Source organism: Pelodiscus sinensis, chromosome 18, assembly GCF_049634645.1.
Source record: "Pelodiscus sinensis isolate JC-2024 chromosome 18, ASM4963464v1, whole genome shotgun sequence".
Taxonomy (NCBI): domain Eukaryota; kingdom Metazoa; phylum Chordata; order Testudines; family Trionychidae; genus Pelodiscus; species Pelodiscus sinensis.
Genome location: NC_134728.1, coordinates 348,878 through 369,174, shown reverse-complemented (window position 1 = coordinate 369,174; position 20,297 = coordinate 348,878). Strand labels below are relative to the sequence as shown.

General features: G+C 57.7%; 1 protein-coding gene across 3 annotated transcripts in view; it reads left to right on the top strand.

The window, feature by feature from the left end:
• The window catches only part of LOC112546280 (uncharacterized), a 150,885-nt gene that overhangs the window by 19,398 nt on the left and 111,190 nt on the right, over nt 1–20,297 (top strand). The window contains exons 4-6 of one of the 3 annotated variants that reach the window (XM_075900787.1): nt 5,433–5,570; nt 6,441–6,578; nt 7,359–7,725. The exons of 1 other annotated variant lie outside the window; for it this stretch is intronic. In XM_075900787.1, the coding sequence (XP_075756902.1) occupies nt 5,433–5,570; nt 6,441–6,578; nt 7,359–7,390 (308 nt within the window). In that variant the 3' untranslated portion in view covers nt 7,391–7,725. Of the gene's footprint in view, nt 1–5,432; nt 5,571–6,440; nt 6,579–7,358; nt 7,726–20,297 lie in introns of those variants that run through there. One more of the 3 variants, XM_075900788.1, reaches the window with a different exon arrangement.

Below are 20,297 nucleotides of genomic sequence, written 5' to 3'. Positions count from 1 at the left end.
TCCGTCCCTCTGGACATGGCGCCATTCAGAGAGTGGAGGAAAACGCTGCTGCAGGCGATGTGAGCGGGGTGTGGGGAGAGAAAAGTGACCAGGAATTGCAAAGTAAAGACACAGGAGAATGTCTCAACGGTCCGGAGGGGGGGGAGGGAGGCGGCAGGGCAGAGGCAAGGGCAGTCTCACACTCAACCCCAGGGATGTGTCCCAGAACAAAAGGCTGTCACTCTCACACCTGTGCGATTGCTGAACGGGGGCGTAATGAGCCGCTTTCTCTTCTCCCCTTGCCCCCGAAGCTCCTGCCCTGAGCGTCTTTTCTGTCCCTGCTTCCTTGTGTCCCTAAATAAAAACTCAGGCTCTCGACCACCTGGCCTTTACTGCTCATGTTGCATGGGGAGGGGGATTGCAAGCAAGCACACTTATGGCAGGGTGCACTGCAATGAGGGGCAGGATGCATGGGGGTCAGATCGCTGTCTGGCCATTCTCAGATTAGCGCTGCCCCTCGATGTGCTCTGTATTGCCGTGTCTGCTCACAATGAGTGGCTAAGCGCTGTGCCTCGGCCACCCGCCCTGGGCCTGCGTGTCACAGACGTTATGGCGCACGCAGCAGGCTGTCACAACAATGGGAACAATCAGCAGACAGCGAAACCTTCCCTTGAATCCCCCAGCAGCCTGCTCTACCACCATGCGGTTCTGCCACTGACCGGCCCCTTGCCTGTGTACGGCTCCGTGAGCTGCGGGAGCAAGGGGCGGGCTGGCTCTCACTATTGGCCTCTCCACACCTCCCATGGGCTTTTTCTGGTTGGGGAAGGAAATTCCATCATGCACCGTTCCCAGCCTCCTGGGGTCAGCAACGTGGCTGCTGTGGCCCCCCAGCGCCTGCCACACGTTGGAGAAGTCCCAGTACCGAGGTGTGTGCCATCTATCGCCCCCCAGCGAGGGAACCCCATTGCGGCACAGCCCCCCGCTATGTCCTGCACATTCCCCAGAGGGAGTGCCTTGGCTACCTGCATCACAGCAACCCCCCCGACCCCCACCCCATAGATTGCCCACTGTGGGCTGATTCCAACTGACCGGTAGCGGTCCAGTGCTGCGTGCTTCCACAGTGCGTTACGGGACGCTGATGACGTGCACCCCGAAGCAGCCGCTGCACGGTTTGGGTCCTATTGGGCACTGGGAAGGCGAAGGGCAGTAGGAATGCTGGGACAGCTACCCACTGTGCATCGCTGTTGCGGCTGATGGCAGCACCCCCTGGTCACACTTCTGCAGCCCGGGGGAAGTGAGGGAGGGTGGGGGAGAGCAAGCGATGGAGGTAGGGGCAGGAGGGAGCAGGATGGGCCTGGCAGAAGAGGGCGGGTTTAGGCTGTTTGGGTTTGTGCGATTCGACCGTTGGCCGCGCTGCCCTCCAGGCAGAGCGACTGATCGGGGGGAGAAGGTGCCTCCCCCCCACCCCGAGTTGCTTCCCTCTCGGCTGCCAAACACGGCATTGTGCACAAATCGCATGAGACGCTCCAGCCCGTGAGCCAAACAGTCCATGGGCTCCAGCTGGGGATAGGCCCGGCCTGGGGGGCAGGAGGCCGGCTGGGGGAGCTGAGGACCCACGTTCTCTCACACGTGGAGCTGGGGGTGGTTCCCAGCTCTCTCACATGCGCACGCCAGCTCTGGGGTGCTGGACATGCAGCGCAGCCGGAGCCCGGTAGGGGTGAGGCCCCGGTTAGGGCCGTGGCTCTGTCCCCGAGGCAGCGCGCCCATGTCACCACTCACCACGGCCCTTGTCTCACGAGCTGGGTGAGGCCTGTCCATGCGAGCCGGCATCGCCCCCCGAGCACCAAGTGTGGATGGAGCCGGTGGATCTGAGCTGCCAATCCAGGCACCAGCCCACCCCAGGGGGCATTTACACGCTGTGGGGCTGGGCAGAGCATGGCCAGGGGCAGGCCCCACTGAGCTGCTCCACGTGTGTGTGCTGCAGCCTCCCGCTCCGGGATCCCATCCCACACGGCCTGGGCGTTTGCTGCCCACAAACAGGTTTTTGCTCCCCGCCTTCCAAGGGGATTTCTCAACAGCCGGCCCTGCCCAGAGGGGAGGGGCCTGCCCCTGGGGGCCAGGAGACGGGTTCTGTGGAGAAACGGGTCAGGAGGAGATTAGGTCCCTGTTGTTGAGCTGTGAGCCAGCCCCGCCCTCCCCCACCTGGGCAGGGTATAAATCCCAGCCCGGCTCAGCGCTGGGCAGAGACCTGGCTCCTGGCAGCAGCATGAAGTCAGGGACCATCTTCCTCCTCCTGGGGCTCCTGGCCGTCTGGGCCGAGCTGCCACCTGCGGCTGGACGTGAGTGGAGAGCGCGGGGTCAGCAGAGAGGAGCCGCTGGCCCGCCCAGCCCAGGGTGCCGCGGCAGCGCCCTCCCCTGCCCTGCTCTGTTCCGTGGGGCGGGGGGTCTGCCCTGGGGAGCAGGGGGGCTCCTGGCAGGGGCCCGGCTAGTGCAGGTGGGAGGAGAAGGGGCCGGGCAAGGCTCTCCCCACTGGACACTGTGACCCTCCTCTCCCAGGGCGCCCGCGGCTCCCACCTCCTTGGTGGTGCCGGGTGAGGTCGGCCAGGGGCTGATCCGCCGAGCCCAGCAGCCCTCCCACCTCGTGCAGGCTCAGCAGCAGGGTCCCGCTGCGGGGGAAGGGACGGGGGGGCAGAGTCTCGCCCGGCGGGTGGACGCTCTGGCACCGGGTCTCTCCCTGCGGAGCAGGACGCCAGGCGGGCAGAGGCCTGTCCTAGGCAGAAGCTGTGCAGCTGGGGGGGACGGAGCCAGGGCGGGGTTAGGACACTGGACTGACGGCCTCGTGCCTGCTCTGCATTGCAGGGAGACCTGGGGTCTGTCCCTCGGTCAAAGGGGTTGTGGGGATCTGTTTGGAGAGGTGCAACGGAGATGAGTCCTGTCCTCCAGGGCAAAAGTGCTGCAGTAACGGGTGTGGCAATGAGTGCAGAGGAGTGATAACTGGAGGTGAGACCCCTGGGCAAGACCCAGCCCCAGGACAGGAGCCAGTCGTGACCCCACAGAGGGGCCAGCCCTGCAACCCCAGACGGAATTTGCCTCCCGCTCAGAGCCCCCTGGACCCACCCCCAGCTGGAAATCAAACTACCCCTGTGAGCATCCCGGGGAGGATCAGTCGGGGGTCCTCCTGGGACACCAGGGGGCTTTGTCGGGGCTCCTTGCGCTCCCGGGAACTGCCCCGCGCTGACCACGCCATTCCCACCCCTCCTGGCACACACTCTGCTCCCATTCTGGGCAATTTCTCATCAGCTGTCCCCTCTGGCCGTGGTGGCAGGAAGCCGCTCGCTGGGGAATCCCAAATTTCCCGTTTTGCCAAGAGTCTCCCGCCATCGGGCCCCGTCCCCCAGCAGCCACCGGAGCCAAAATGGGTACTGTGAGGCCTCTAGGAGTCCCAGGGGGCCGCAGGGCTGAGGGGGGCTCCCTGTCTGCTCTGGCCTGGCACCGCGCCCAGCCGGGGCCCATGTCTGCGGCCCCTAGGAGAGCTGCGGGGCCCCGTCCTGCCACCCGCCCCCACACCGGCTCCGCAGCTCTAAGTGGCTAGGCAGGGGGCACTGCGGCCAGGGGAGCTGCAGGGGGGCGCAGCCCCAGGGTTGCAGCACGTGCCAGCCACTCCCAGAAGTGCTGGGGGACCAGGGCAGGCAGGGGGGGCCTTAGCCCGTAACACCGCCGATTGGGAACCGCCCGAGGGAAGCTCAGCCCTTTTCTCAGCCCAGCCCCAGCCCTGAGCCCCTCCCGGAGCTGGAACCATAACCCCCGTGCCAAACCCAGAACCCCTGCCCCAGCCCTGAGTCCTTCCTTCCCCGATCTCCCTCCCAGAGCCCACAGCCTGTACCCCCACCTGTTCCCTAACCCCCTGTCTAGCCTCTGCTTGGAACCGCCACCCACAGTCTGAACCCCTCTGCCCTCGTGTGATGGACCGGGCCAGGTCTGGGCACAGCTGAGGGCATCTACTCAGGGCGAATTGCTCAAATTTCGGGCTCCTTACAGCCCCCAGACTGGAGACCTCTCCAAACAGGCCACAAACCAGTCCCACAGAGCACTTCAGCAGCCTGCCTGAAGCCTCTTGAGCAAAACCCCTCCGACACCCCAGCAATATCCGTGCCCCAGATGGGCGCGGACCACATACACAGGTGGGGGGTCCTAGCACCCAATCCCACCTACCCCGAACAAGTTCTGTCCGGTTCCAAGAAACCAGCCACAGATCCCAGGTAAATTTACCCTCTGGACCTTACCCACAAATCACGCTGAGCCAATTTATTTATTACTACGAGAAAGTAAAGCCTGAGAGTGAGGTTGCTAAAGTATCGTACGTTACATGCACCGAATCTCCCAGTCTCAATACAGGCTCCAGCAGAGATGTTATAGCTGTGGCTTAAAAGTCCTTGTTGCACATCCTATGCCAGGATGGGTCCACAGTTCTTTCCCCCTGTGATTCCCTGCGAAGCCGCATCTGGGGTTAAGAGCAGATCTGGAGACCAAGATGAAGTCGGCCACGTGGTCTATATACACCCCCTCCTGGCTTCTTCCAAGCTGGAGGGAGTCACATGGCCAGTGGCCAGGTGTGTCTTTGGCCTCCAGAGGCCCATTGTTCCCGGGAGCTTTGCTCATTACCATGTCCATGGGCAAACATTCCCGGCCCATTGCTCTGCCTCAGACAGAGAATCTTTCAGCATCGACCCAGAGCACATATTCATAACTCCACGCACAGACATCACACAGGTATATGAAGAGCATGTACAGAGTCAGTAGAAGGCAAGCTTTCATTTGACACCTCACGTGCCCCCTTTGTACCACTTTTGGGGCAAAGAACGCCCCCCCCCCCATGGGTGCAGCAGTGATCTGGCTGCTTCCCTAAAATCCAATAATGTAACACCTCGCCCAGAGCCCGCACCCGTCCCACACCGGAACCTCCTACCCCAGCCAGGGGAAAGTGAGGGAGGGTGGGGCAGGAAGCGAGGGAGATCAGGCAGGCAGAGAGTGCAGTGGGCGGGGCTTCGGGGAAGGGTCCAGTGTGTTTGGGTTTAGGCTGCAGCCAGGGATAGACGTGGCCTGGGGGGCAGGAGGCCGGCTGGGGGAGCTAAGGGCCCACGTTCTCTCACCTGTTGAGCTGGGGGTGGTTCCAAGCTCTAGCACGTGCCCACGCCAGCTCTGGGGTGCTGGACATGCAGCGCAACCGGAGCCCGGTAGGGGTTATTGTCCCATGTACGGAGGTGTCTGCGCCCCGCGGCTCTGCCCCCACCAAACTCCTTCCCAAGGCCTGAGGCGGGGGCGGGATGGAGGAGGTTGGATGGGGGAGGGGAGCAGGTGCTGGGCATCCTCGGCGGAAGCTTGGCAGCGAGTGGGGGCGCAGTCAGGGCAGCTTTGGGACACGGCTTCCCTGCCTGGGCCTGTCTGTATTGCAGAGAGACCTGGGACCTGCCCCACGCCCATTGCCCAGGGGACCTGTGTGGAGAGATGCCGAGGAGATGATTCCTGTCCTCCAAGGCAAAAGTGCTGCAGTAACGGGTGTGGACACGTCTGCATGGGAGTGATACCCAGAGGTGAGACCCGGATCCCTGGGTAAGACCCAGCCCCAGGAGCCAGCCGTGACCCCACAGAGGGGCCAGCCCTGCAACCCCAGGCAGAATTTGCCTCCTGCTCACCCCAGCCCCCTGCCCCAGCCCTGAGCCCCTCCTCGAGCTGGCGCCCTAACCCCCCTGCCACACCCAGAACCCCTGACCCAGCCCTGAGACCTTCCTTCCCAGAGCCAACATCCTGCACCCCCACCTGTCCCCCAATCCTTTGCCCAGCCTCTGCTTGGAGCCCCACCCACAGTCTGAACCCCTCTGCCCTCGCTTGGAGCCCGCACCGTGTTCCACACCGGAACCCCCTACCCCAGCCAGGGGAAAGTGAGGGAGGGTGGGGCAGGATGTGAGGGGGATCAAGCAGGCAGAGGGGGCAGTGGGCGGGGCTTCGGGGAAGGGGCTGGGTCCAGGGTGTTTGGGTTTGGGCTCCATCCAGGGATGGGCTTGGCCTGGGGGGCAGGAGGCTGGCTAAGGGAGCTAAGAGCCACATTCTCTCATCCCGGGGAGCTGGGGGTGTTTCCCAGCTCGCACAGACGCCCACACCAGCTCTGGGGCGTTGGACGTGCAGCGCAGCCAGAGCCCGGTAGGGGTGAGTGTCCCGCGTATGGACGTGTCTGCGCCCCGCGGCTCTGCCCCACCACACTCCTTCCCAAAGCCTGCGGTGAGGGCGGGATGGAGGAGGTGGGATGGGGGAGGGAGACAGGCTCCGGGCATTCTGGGCACCATCGACCTCTCCAAAAGCTGCCGACCCTGCCCCCCCTCTGCGGAAGCTGGGCAGCGAGGGGGGGGCACTGTCAGGGCAGCTTTGGGACACAGCTTAACTGCCCGGGCCTGACTGTATTGCAGAGAGACCTGGGTTCTGCCCCACGCCCAGGGGCCAGGGGGCCTGTGTGGAGAGATGCAGAGGAGATGATTCCTGTCCTCCAAGGCAAAAGTGCTGCAGTAACGGGTGCGGCCGTGTCTGCATGCGACCGATACCCAGAGGTGAGACCCGGATCCCTGGGAAAGACCCAGCCCCAGGACTGCCCCAGGACAGTGACTGGGAGGAGGTGCTGGGGAGTAGAATATGGATAAGGGGTTCAAGGTGGAAGTGGGGTGCAGGAGCAGGGTGGTGTACAGGGTCTGGGGGCAGGTGGGGGTGCAGGAACAGGATGGGGGTGCAGGGTTTGGGGGGGAGGCAGCATGCAGGAGCCAGCTGAGGGTGTAGGCAGGCAGGGGAGTGCAAAACTGGGCTAAGGTGGGTTCTGGCAGGAGGGGGTTGTAGAAAGGGGTTGGGCGCATGGGGTCAGGATGGGAGGGGATGGGGCACGTACCTGGCACAGGTCCCAGGGGGTCAAAGGTGACTCCAGGCCACCCTGCGCTGGCAGGCACCACACCTGCCACTCCTATTGGCTGGGAGTCCTGGCCAATGGGAGCGATGGGGGTGGACCCCGCACGCCAGCACGGACCATGGAGTGGCACAGAGCCACTTCCTTCCCCGGCCGGCAGAGCGCGTGGGATGGGTGCGGCACAGCTTGCCTGGACGTGTCCTGTGATGCTTGGAGCTCCGTCCCCCCAGCCATAGGGAGCCAGTGCAGGTGCCCCAGCCATGCCAGGCGGGGGACCCTGAACCTCAGTGCCCCATGTGGCTGGAGTGCCAGAGCTGGCTCACCCTCTGTGGGGAAGGGGGAGCCCCGAGCCTCGTGAGCCGGATCCATGCAAGCGGCAGCCTCAGCCATCGATTCCCTGCCCCGTCTCTAACTCATGTCCCTTCTTCCTCTCTAGGGCATAAGTTCCCGCCTCTGCCCCAGGCCTAGGGGACCTGGGACCTCTCTGCTGGCCTCCCCATCCAGCCTGCCTGACGCCGGGGCCAGGCTGAGGGTCCTTCTGCTACGGATCGGGCTGGGGAGGATGCTCCTCACCCAGTCGCTCTCCCCTTCCGGTAGCTGCTCTCCCAAGCCTGCCCCTCCCCCCTGCATTAGCCGCTTTGGGGTGCCCTGCTGAGGGACTGCTCTGTGTCCTGTCTGGGGCCCCGGCCAGGGAGCCAGGAGCTGGTGCTGCAGCTTCGGGGTGTGTCCCTCTCTGGCCAGCTCAGCCCAGGCCACTGCGCTGGCAAAGAACCTTTTCTCTCAATAAACGTGTGATGCATGAACCCGCCTCTGCCCTTTCACTGCCGACTCGCAGCTCCCAGGCTCTGCCCGACTTGCAGCTCCATGTGGCCCCTGGGGACGCCCATATGCTGCGCGCAGGAGCTGGCAGTGCCTATGTGTCACATGCCTGCGGCCAGCGCCCATCCTGTGCCATGTGCCCAGGGACGGGGACGCCCAACGCCACGCGCCTGGGGCCAGCACAGCCCATGTACCGTGTGCCCGGGGGCAGAGCCACCCATATGCTGTGTGCCCGGGGCTGGCGCCGACCCTGTGCCACGCACCCGGGGACAGGGACATGGCCGGCCCCGATCACTTGGTGGGCGCACAGAAATGGCCTGGTGGGCGCCATGGCACCCTCGGGCACTGCGTTGAGGACCACTGGTCTAGACGGTGCTTGGTCCTGCCGGGAGGGCAGGGGACTGGACTCGGTGCTCTCAGGGTCCCTTCCAGTGCTGGTCTTCTGTGATTCTTTGATTCCATGATTCGAAGCCGACGAGAGAGTTTGCTCCTGTTGGCCTCCCACGGTGGAGACGTCGCGGAAGTTCGAGTTAAGACACGTTGACTCCAGCTACACAATGAATGTAATTAGCTGGAGTTGTGGATCTGAATTGGATCTTCTGCCTAAGTGTAGACAAGGCCTCCAGGGCCGGCCCCACCCGAGAACAGCCCCAGGGCCCCGAGCTAAGCCAGCCTATGAGCAGCTGCACAATCCCATTCCAGGCCTTGTAGACAAATGGTGCGTCTCTTGTCCAGGGGCTCTCTAGGGCCGAGATGCAACATTGCCACCTCAGCGCGCCCCCTTATGGCAGATGCAGCAACTCGGCCTCAGTTTCCCCCACAGGCCTTTGGCCTGTCCAGCCTTGGAGCCCCTGGCCCTCTGGAGGAGCTAGTGGAGGGAGAGGTACATAGATTTTCTAGGACACCGTAGAACGGTCCCACCTCCGGTCAGCTGCCCCTGCGCTGTTGAGGAGGGGGAAAGGCTCAGGGAATGAGAACACCCATTGGGAGCAGAGGGAAATGATCCAGATGTGGGGACCTCCCTGCAGTTGAAACCTTGCACTGAGGCTCTCTCTCCAAGGGAGGGAACTCCCGTTGTTAGGAGGAAACAGGTGTTCCTAACAGGGTATCTAATCATTAGAGACACAGACAGCTGGGTTTGCGGTGAGCAAAAGAACCACATCTGGACAGACTTGTGTGTAGTGCTAGGGAGGAGCCGGTGGTGGTGGTAGGTGTGGGTACCAGTGACACAGGGGAGGAGAGGGGAGAGGTTCTGGAGGCCAAACTGAGGCTGTGAGGTGAGAGATTGAAATCCAGGATCTCTACGGTGGCATTCTCTGCAATGCTTCCAGTTTCACGCACAGGGCCGGGTAGGCAGGCCCAGCTGTGGGGTCTCAATGCGAGGACGAGATGATGGTGTAGAGAGGAGGGGTTCAGATCTACTAGGAGTTGGGGGAACTTTTGGGAAAGGAGGGGTATAGACGGGTATCCACCTAAACCAGAATGGAACCAGAGTGCTGGTACTTAACATTAAAAAGGCTGTTAGAGCAGTTTTTAAACTAAGGGTTGGGAGAAAGCCAAGAGGCGCAGAGGAGCACATGGATTGGACAGAGACATCCCTTAGGGGCGAGTCTATTCCTAGAGATTCTCTCTGCCCTACTAAAGAGGAGAGGATAAATATGATAAAATACAGGTAAGATGTGAAGAGAAACAGTCCCTTTCAATCACATCTTGGAGTGGCAGACAGCTAAAAAGTGAAAAGGACATCTAGTGTTCATACACAAACGCTAAAAGAACAAATAAGAAGATGGGTGAACTAGAGTGACTCATGTTAAAGGGGGAAATTGACAGAGCACACAACACAGAAACTTGGTGGAATGAGGAAAATCAATGGGACAGTCATACCAAGGTGTAAGATTTCAGCTATCTCCACACTGACAAGGCACCTCCGGACGGGATGCAGAGCTATAGCTTCTTAACACCTTAAATGGCTGCTTCTTGGGGCAGCTGGTTCTGGAACCCACAAGAGGAGAGGCCATTCTTGATTTAATCCTAAGTAGAGTGCAGGATCTGGTCCAAGAGGTGACTATAGCTGGGCCACTTTGTAATAGTGACCATAATAGAATTACGTTTAACTTCCCTCTGGCAGGGAAAACACCACAGCAGCCCAACACTGGAGTATGAATTGCAGGAAAAGGGACAGCACAAACATCAGGAGATTAGTGAACAGAAATGAAAAGGTACAGTACCGTAAGTGACATCCTTACAAGCTTCATGGAAACTTTTTAAAGACACTAAAATAGAGACTCAAATTAAATGTAAACCCTAATTTAAAAAACATAATAAGAGAAGCAAAAAGGTGTCACCTTGGCTCAAGAACCAAGTCAAAGAAGCAGTGAGCGAGAAAAGGGCAGCATTTTTAAAGTGGAAGTTAAACCCTAGTGAGGAAAATAGAAAGGAGCATAAACTCTGGCAGATAAAGTGTAAAAATATAATTAGGGAGGCCAAAGGTAATTTGAAGAGCAGCTAGACAAAGACTCAACAAGTAATAACTAATTTTCTTTTAAGTACGTCAGAAGCGGGAGCCCTGCTAAAACACCAGTGAGGCCCCTGGGCAATTGAGATTCAGTTTCTCATTGCGGAGAAACGTAATGTCTTTTTTGCATCGGTCTTCACAGTTGATGATGGGAGGGAGATTCCCAAACTTGAGCCATTTTTTTAAGGTTGCCAATCTGAGGAAGTGTCCCAGATAAAGGTGTCATTAGAGGAGATTTTGGAACAAATTGATAAACTGAACTGAAACAAGTCACCAGGACCAAATGAAAGAACGCCAATGTGAACTTGCAGAATTACTAACTGTGGTCTACAACCTATCATTTACATCAGCTTCTCTGTCAAATGACTGGAGGGTAGCTAATGTGACATCAATTCTTAAAAAGGGCTCCAGAGGAGATCCAGTAATTACAGGAAGGTAAGTCTAACTTCAGTATCAGGCAAACAGGCTGAAACTATGGAAAAGAACGGCATTGTCAGGCACATAGATAAACAGAATTTATTGCGGACAAGTCAACATGCTTTTTATAAAGGCAAATCGTGCCTCACCAATCTACTAGTATTCTTTGAGGGGACAAGGGGGATCCAGTGGATACAGTATACTTAGATTTCCAGAAAGCCTTTGACAAGACTCTTAGTCAAAGTAAGCTGTCATAGGGTAAGAGGAAAGGTCATCCCATGGCTTGGGAACCGGTTACAAGACAAGAAACAAAGGGTAGGAATAAATGGTCAGTTTTCAGAATGGAGAGAGGCAACTAGTAGTGTTCCTCAGAGACCAATCCTATTCTACATATTCACGAATGACCTGGAGAAAGTAGCAATCATTGAGGTGGCAAAATTTGCAGATGATACAAAATTGCTCACGATAAAATTCAATATTGATAAATGAAAAGTAGTGCATATTGGAAACCATAATCCCAGATAGACGTATAAAATGATGGGGACTAAATTAGCTATTACCTCTCGAGAGAGAGATCTCGGTGTCCTTGTGGATAGTTCTCGGGAATTATCTACTCAAAATAGCAAACAGATTGTTGGAATCATTAAGAGATACATAATAATACAGAAAATGCCACATTGCCTTTCTATAAATCCATGGCATGCCCACAGCTTGAATACAGTGTGCAGATGCGGTCACTTCTTCTCAAAAATGATATATTTGAATTGGAAAATGTTCAGAAAAGGACAACAGAAATGGTGAGGGGTATGGAACAGGTGCCATATCAGGAGACACTAAAAAGACTGAGATGTTTCAGCTTGGATAAGAGACAGCTAAAGGAAGATATGAGAGTAGTCTATAAAAGCATGACTAGTGCTGAGAAAGTAAATGAAGAAGAGTTATTTACTCCTTTCCATAACACAAGAACTAGGGACCACCAAAGGAAATGAATAGGTATCAGGGTTAAAAGAAAGCAAAGGAAATATTTCTTCACACAGCGCACAGTCAACTAGATACATTCATGGAGGACAGGTCACCAATTAATTGGGATGGGCAGGGATGGTGTCCGAAGCCTCTTCATTGCCAGAAGCTAGGAATGGACAACAGGGGAGAGATCACTTGATGATTGTCTGTTATGTTCCCCAATGCTTTGGGGCACCTGGCATTGGCCACTGGGCTAGATGGGCCTTTTGCCAGACCCAGTCTGGTTGTTCTTATGAGATTCATGCAGGGAGCAACGCCCCAGCATTCAATACAGTCTGAACACTGAACAGATCCCTACAATTCTGATGCCTGTTTTAACAAAACTAGCGTGCACGTGAGCTAGACAGATTCCTGCCATGTGTCTGTCACGGGTCCACGGGCATGTGCCAGACCTGGATTGCCAGGGTCACAGCAACCTGCTTTTGTCAGCGAGGGGCAATATAAAGCGCTGAGCCGAGCTGGTTGCCACATGGCTAGGTTGCTCTCCTGTTGCTACATTTTGCGTTAGAACTGGCCGGCCCCTTCCGGAGACTGGTGGGAGCTGAAGCAACGGCTCCCTTCTCCTGCTGTCCAACGGAATAAACGGCTGCCCTGGGAGGCGGCTCTTTGCTGGGATGAGAGAGCAGCTGTGAGGCGCCCTTGGCCCTCCCGCCCCCCCGGCTGCCCTGACAGCCAGAGGAGCCGGGCGCAGCCCAGCTCTAGGGAGAGGAGTCTCAGAGAAGGGGGCAGATGTTCCCTCCTGCGGGTTGGCCGGCCCCTCAGCCTCTCCCTGTGCCCCCCTCAGTGCCCTGTTTATCCAGCCTGCCCTAGCTGGAGCCCTGCGGCAGAATCCCTCACCCTGCCGAGCGTGGCTGCAGCAGGAAGTGGCTGTTTCTCTCCTGAAGGGCCCTCCTCCCTCCCCTGAGCTCTCACTGTCCCTGGGCCTGGCAAGGGAGCTCTGGCTCACCAGGCAAGAAGCCAGCGCTGCCCAGAGTGCAGCTGTGGGGAGGAAGGTTGTTTTCGATCAGATATCTAATCTCACATTAATTAGTGCGAGGGGCTGATCGTCAGCAGTGAGTGTTCCGGCCTTTCCAAAAGGCACAGTCCATTTCTGCCAGGCAGAGGCGTGGGGGGCTGTGGGAAGTTTTCTGCACAGAATCAACAAGAGGGATAAGAGTTGGGGGATTGTTGATTCTCAGCTCCATGGGGAGTTGTGCAGCGGACGCCTCCCAACAGGCAAGCGTTGCAGCTGCAAGCGTGTGGGCAGGAGAGAACAAACCCCACGGGCAAGAGGGAACTGAGGAGTGTCACCATCACCTTGCGAAATTTACGATGGTAACTCATGTGCAGATGTACGTTTAGCCACATTCCCCTTGTAAATAACGGTCTGGTTCCCCAGCCTAGTTAATACGTCTGGGAAGAATTTATTACAGGATTGGCCACAAGCGTCTCTGGTGGGAGAGCTGAGTGACAATTGTTCGTGAGAGCATCAGAACAGCCAAAGGTCCATCCAGCTCTCCCTGTGTGGGGCCGACCGTCTGTGGGATGCAGGGACCTGCCCAAACTGCCCCTCGCACGCCCCAGCCTGGCACCAGGGGGCCCTGCTCTGGCAGTGCCCACACACCCTCAGGCACCCGACCCCATGTCCCCATCTGGTCACGAGCCTCCCAGCCCAGCCTGCGAGGCCTTATGCCTGGGGCGTGTGGCAGTGCTGAGCCCCCACGTGCCTCCTACCAGCCACGGCACCCAGTTACAGATGGCCCCAGCCGCAGCCCTGCCCCATAGCATCTCCCCCCATAGCCACAGCTCAGCCCTGCCCCATAGCATCTCCCCCCATAGCCACAGCTCAGCCCTACCCCATAGCTTCTCCCCCATAGCCACAGCTCAGCCCTGCCCCATAGCATCTCCCCTCCCAGCCACAGCTCAGCCTGCCCCATAGCATCTCCCCTCCCAGCCACAGCTCAGCCCTGCCCCATAGCATCTCCCCTCCCAGCCACAGCTCAGCCCTGCCCCATAGCATCTCCCCCCATAGCCACAGCTCAGCCCTGCCCCATAGCATCTCCCCCCAGCCACAGCTCAGCCCTACCCCATAGCATTTCCCCCCATAGCCACATCTCAGCCCTACCCCATAGCTTCTCCCCCCATAGCCACAGCTCAGCCCTGCCCCATAGCATCTCCCCCCAGCCACAGCTCAGCCCTGCCCCATAGCATCTCCCCTCCCAGCCACAGCTCAGCCTGCCCCATAGCATCTCCCCTCCCAGCCACAGCTCAGCCCTGCCCCATAGCATCTCCCCCCATAGCCACAGCTCAGCCCTGCCCCATAGCATCTCCCCCCCATAGCCACAGCTCAGCCCTGTCCCATAGCATCTCCCCCATAGCCACAGCTCAGCCCTGCCCCATAGCATCTCCCCCCATAGCCACAACTCAGCCCTGCCCCATAGCATCTCCCCCCCCAGCCACAGCTCAGCCCTGCCCCATAGCATCTCCCCCATAGCCACAGCTCAGCCCTGCCCCATAGCATCTCCCCTCCCAGCCACAGCTCAACCTGCCCCATAGCATCTCCCCCCATAGCCACAGCTCAGCCCTGCCCCATAGCATCTCCCCCCATAGCCACAGCTCAGCCCTGCCCCATAGCATCTCCCTCCAGCCACAGCTCAGCCCAGCCCCATAACATCTCCCCTCCCAGCCACAGCTCAGCCCTGCCCCATAGCATCTCCCCTCCCAGCCACAGCTCAGCCTGCCCCATAGCATCTCCCCCCATAGCCACAGCTCAGCCCTGCCCCATAGCATCTCCCCCCCATAGCCACAGCTCAGCCTGCCCCATAGCATCTCCCCCCATAGCCACAACTCAGCCCTGCCCCATAGCATCTCCCTCCAGCCACAGCTCAGCCCTGCCCCATAGCATCTCCCCCCATAGCCACAGCTCAGCCTGCCCCATAGCATCTCCCTCCAGCCACAGCTCAGCCCTGCCCCATAGCATCTCCCCCCATAGCCACAGCTCAGCCCTACCCCATAGCATCTCCCCCCATAGCCACAGCTCAGCCCTGCCCCATAGCATCTCCCCCCATAGCCACAGCTCAGCCCTGCCCCCAGTTCCTGGCCCCCCAGCTCTGACTTCTGCCCCCTCAGACTCTGCCCTTAGCTCAGCCCCTCTGGCCCGGGCAGCCTCCCCTCACACGGAGGACGGGACCCCGGCTCCTGCCTGCCCCATTGGCCTGCCTGCCCTGTCAATCAGCCTGCCCTGGAACGCTGGCCCCTCCTGATTGGTCGTAGCGCCTGCCAGTCTTAGGACTCCCCTTTCCCTGGGCTCGCCCCTTTTCCAGACTAGACACTGGGGGGGTCAGCAGCTCCCCACTCGCCCTGGCGGGCCCCACTGAGCGGTGCCTGGGGGTGGGGCCGGGCTGCTCCCCAGGGCTTGGGGGGTCACCCCCCCGCTCCTCTCCCCCAGGCTGGGCAGGGAGGGCACAAGCTGGCCAGGAGCCGCTGCGGGGCCCTGCCTGCCTGGGGGTCAGCCCCCAGCCCCACTCCTGAGCCTTGGCCCCCGGCTGGGCCATTTCCGAAACCCTCCGGCCAGAGCCAGGGAACGGGGGGGTGTTGCCTGGGGACGGACTGTCCCTGCTGGGACAATCCCATCCCTCGCCGCTGATCAGGGGGACCCAGAGTGAAACCAGCCCAGCAACTTGGGGGGACCCCGGCTGGGGGGCCGTGGGGTGATGGGCCCCTGCGTGTGTCTCAGCGACCCCACACACTCCACGCGGCGTCACGCCAAGGGCGTCTGCACACCTGGCTCGTCATACAGCCAGAGGGCGGCTGCTGCGTCGGCTCCACGGAGAGCAGGGTCCCTGGGCCGAGGCAAACTGGGCTCCTGGGGCTCTCCCAGGGCTGGAGGGGAAATGCCCAGCTCCCAGGGAACTGTGAGAGCCATTCCCCAGTGTCTAGTCTGGGACACGCCTGCCCGTGAGCCCCGCCCCCGCTGTGCCCCAGACCAATAAGGCTGGGTTCAATACCTAGTGGTTCCTTGTTAACAATCCCAGCTCAGAGCAGTAACCCGGGAACGAACACACACACACACACACACACACACACACACCACACACACACACACACACACACACCCCTCTCCTCCAGTGCCGGGGAGAGGCAATGCTTCCCCACACACTAGCACAGGGCCAGTGTGGAAGAGAAATGTTTAATGAAAGCAGGCAAGTCACCGGGCAGTAATTAGAGAAAATGCCACAAGCAGTTTCACAATCGTAAACCAGTGAGCAGGACACACCCCCAGCATTCATGGGGCAGTGTCACCCGCCTCCTGGTCAGTTCTGCAACCAAAAGTTCCTTTTTTGAGCCCCTCTCTGCCCTCATTTGCAGGGGTTATCCTTGGTCAGTGGACGCAGGGGCCAGAGGTGCGTCAGTGTGAGTTCGTCTCCCACCAACGTTCCCTCGTTTTTTCCATGCATGTGCCGATTGACTTTTGGTACGTGCACCACCACCACCACCATGTGCGTTATCAGTACCAAAATCCCAGCCTGTGGTATATTTTTTAAAAGTTCATAGCTATGGAAGAATAGATTAAAACACGTGACAATTGACAAAGTGCACTGTGTATGATAGTTAATATGAAATCAAATTAGAAGAAAATTAACAATGCTTTTGGAATATCTGTATTTTATCATAGTTTCTAACAACTCAAGCTAGTAAAAACCCCAAAATGTGGCAGACTGAAAACAGCTACATAAATAAAACAGAGACATGGCCATTATGTGAATGCCTAAAAAGAATATGTACTGGAGGCCTAATGTAATAACCTGTTCCTATCAGAGATCCACTAGATCGTCAGGGAAAGCTGCCCCCCAAAAGCACTACTGGACCCCGCAACCCTGGAGCAGGGGCTTGGACATGAGAGGTTAGAAAACACAAGAGTGATACTGCAAATCACGCTTTCAAGCCACGATTCATGATCCCAGGTGTAAGGGGACTGTTAGCCCCTTACTAAAACTCTGTGGGAGTTTTTCGTTCGCCAGCTCCCAGTGTCAAAAGGGGAAGGGTCCATGAGAAACCAGGGCCCTGAGACTGACAGACCCCAGTGACAATGGAAAGCAGCCAACACTCCAGCTCGGCCTGATTGACAGGTTGGACAGGCCAGTGAGGAAAGTGAGAGGCCAGGCCCCGTCCTCCCTGTGAGCTGGGATTCTTCTCGGTCTCTCTGAGCAAGGAGAGAGCTGAGAGACAGCTAAAAGGAGCAAGCTGTGCTGAGGGGCAGTCCTGCAGCAACAGAGCCAGGCACACACAGCCCAAGGAGCGCAGACCCGGTGTTGAGCAGCAGACTGGCAGTGCTCAGAGAGCCAAAAGGGACAGAGAGCTGGAGACTGGCAAAGCAGCACAGCCTGCAGCTGGGTGTGGTGAGCAGCTGGGACCAGCAAAGTGTGGGGAGAGGCTCTGGGCAGGGAGATATCACCAGCCAAGAGGCCCAGCAGGCCAGACTGGGAGAGGGGTCTGGCCACTTAGAGCGTGAGGCTGTGTGGTCACTGCCAGAGCAAGCGTGTCCAGCCTGCAGCCCCCCTGCAGCACATCCGGGGCCTCTAAGGGGCCTATAAGGAAGAGACTGTGAACTGTCCTTACACTCTGCAGACTGCTGTTTTGATGTCCCCGTGCCACAGAGCAGGGCTGTGTGTTCTCATTTAACCATTCTCATTTTTTCTTATTCTTTTCTCTTTAATCAGTTGATGTTTAATAAATCGTATTTGCTTTGAACCTTATGAAATGATCACGGGGCCAAGAAGGCCTGCAGTGTAAAGAGAGCACCTCGGAGTGGGGACACCCTAACTCCTGCCCCTAGTGACTACAAGGTCGGGGATTAAGCCCCAGGAAACCTGGGCCCAGCCTTGTTGGGGTTTCGAGGGCTCTGCTACTCAGGAGAGTGGAGGGGGAGCCCTCAGGATCAGGGAGGCCGTGGGGTAAAGGAAGTGGGAGCGGGGACTCAGATCCTTTCGCTGGTTCATTTCACCGGGGTGTATAGAAGCCAGGAAAGTTCCCCACAATAGTGGGACCATTCCCCCGCTTACACAGGCAAAACTAAATGCAAATATTTTAAGGAGCTGGCCTTCGTGTTAGGAACTAAATGAATTAACCTGTGCACCAGTCAAGCAGTTCTGAAATGCCACCCAACGGCAAAGCGAGGCAGAAATATTCCTTGTCACTTTGTGATCATACAGGAGTTACGAAGTGCCATTTCCCATGGCAGGTCGGGGAAGGAGAGAGGGTTTATTTGGGTTCCTTGTTGTCAGGGACTCCAGCCCAGAAGACTCGGTTCATTGTCTGACCTCAAAGAGACAGTCAACACCAGCAAAGTCCAATCCCAAGCTCTTTATTGAAGAGTGCGCACAACAATAGAGAGCGGCCCATCTCCAAAGAGAACCAGCCCCGATTTTAGTAACAGGTAGGCTTATAAAGACAGTTCCGTCGCGTCATTAGCTCTTCACCCAAGCCACTTACCCACCTTTCTAAAACTTTTAATATCTATGCATATCTTGGCCAACCATTGATTGTGGCCAGAAGCGCTTCATGATGCATCAGCAACTTTCTTATCAATCACAAAATGCAGGTACCAGGAACAAGGAGACAAAGGAGTCGGGCACAAACAAAGGGCAAAACTAGGGAGGTAAGATTAGTGAAGGGGAACAGAAACAGGGAGGTTCTGACCAGCTCCCAAAGCAAGCCGCAGTAGGTACAAATCTGTCATTTAGCACTTATCTTACTTCTATAACCTAAGCCAGCATGGAGAGCGCCTCTGTTTGAACCACATCCCTGGTTCTGCTCAAGAATCCTCAGAGGCCTATGAAATGAGCCTTTGTTGGCTTTCCTTAGCATAAGGTTGACCGGCCTTGTTTTTCTGGGCCCCACATTGTTAAAGCAGTATCGGAGGGGAGCCGTGTTAGTCTGGATCTGCACAAGCAGCGAGGAGTCCTGTGGCACCTTACCACTAACCAAAGAGCAGGATCCCTGCTTCCCCTCCTGCACAATTCTCTCCCAGCCCCACAGCCCAGCTAGGGCTGAGATAGACCAAGAGCCTGACTCCCCACTCGGCCTCCCAGCGACCACCCACGGGGAGAGGAGTCAGTGGAACCCTCCTTCCCCCACTCGTCAGCAGGCTCACCAAGCTTTCCCTGTTGCCAAACGGGCTCCTCCCTTTCTTAAATTAATCCCCCTATTCCCAGTGACTCTCCCCCAGGGCTCTGCCACATTCAGCATCCGGCGGGGCTGTGAGCTGGCTGGTTTTATGCTCTCCCTAGGCCTCCCCCAGCTGAGCCATGGGGATTTAGCTTTTCTGTCCGCCAGTACCTGGGGCCCAGACCGGCAGCTGCTGCCTCAATACAGCACAGAGGGAGGCAGACTGTGGAGCAATTAGTCCTTTCCCCCCAGCCCAGCAGTTGGGTTTGTTCTCAGCCCCCTCTCAGCTGCAGCCACTGGAGCCTGAATGCTGGTACCACTCAGGCTAAGGGAGGGCACCTGAGCCATCCAGGAGCCACGCTTATAAGTGAGCTCAGCTGCCAGCCATTTTCAGTTGTGCAGGGGCCAGTGTGAACAGGAAAGGGTGTTCCCATCTCCTCGCAGGGGGATGTCTGTGCGGCTCCACTGCTTAGGGCAAGGCCCTGCGTTCCCTGGTGCACAGCTGTGCACCCGAGAGGGACACATGGCTCCCTGCTGGAAGAAGGCACCTTCTTCCTCCACCCTCTGAGCACTTGCCGTGGCTGGCTGCCCCACAAGCTACAGTTCCTCTCTGCTGGCTGCTCTTTCTGCACAAGGGTGCCATTGTGGGGGAGGGGCTAGGGAGCAGTAGCCCTTCTTTAAAATTTGAACCCCGGGATTTCAGACTTGTCAGGGAAAGCTGCTTTAAGCTTGTCTCTAGGGGCAGGGAGTTTGTTATAAAAAGAAGGAGGCCGGTGTAACAAAAGGCTGGGCATGCCAGCCACTGAAGGGTCCTTAGAGCATCAAGAAAACATTGCCAGGTACTTAAAAGATGGGGGGGGGGTGGGAAGAGTAGCCATGAGTGTTGTGCTGCTACACTTTGAATTTGGACCAGTGCTGTTAAACTTATAAGTGTTCTTGAAAAGGGGGTAAATAGGGAGGTGGCAAAATTTGCAGATACCACAAATTACTCCAAATAGTTTAGTCCAAAGCTGAGTGTGAAGAGTTACTGAGGGATCTCATAGAACTGGGTGACTGGGCAACACAAGGGAGATGGAATTCGGCATTGACAAATGCAAAGCAATGTCCATGGGAAAACAGAATCCCAACTATAGGTCAATATGTTGGGGTCTAAAGTAGCTGTGACCGCTCGAGAAAGAGATCTTGGAATCCTGGTGGATAGTTCCCTGGAAACATCTGCTCAGTGCGCAGGGGCTGTCTGAAAACTAAAAAACCTAACAGAATACTGGGAATGGAATAGATAAGACAGAAAATACTCTGTTGCCTCTCTCTAAAGTCATGGCACAGCGACAGCTTGAATACTGCAGGCAGATTTGGTCACCCCATCTAAAAAAAAGATAAATTGGATTTGGAAAAAGTACAGAAAAGGCAACTGAAATGATAAGGGGTAAGGAACAGCTTCCAGACGGGGAGAGA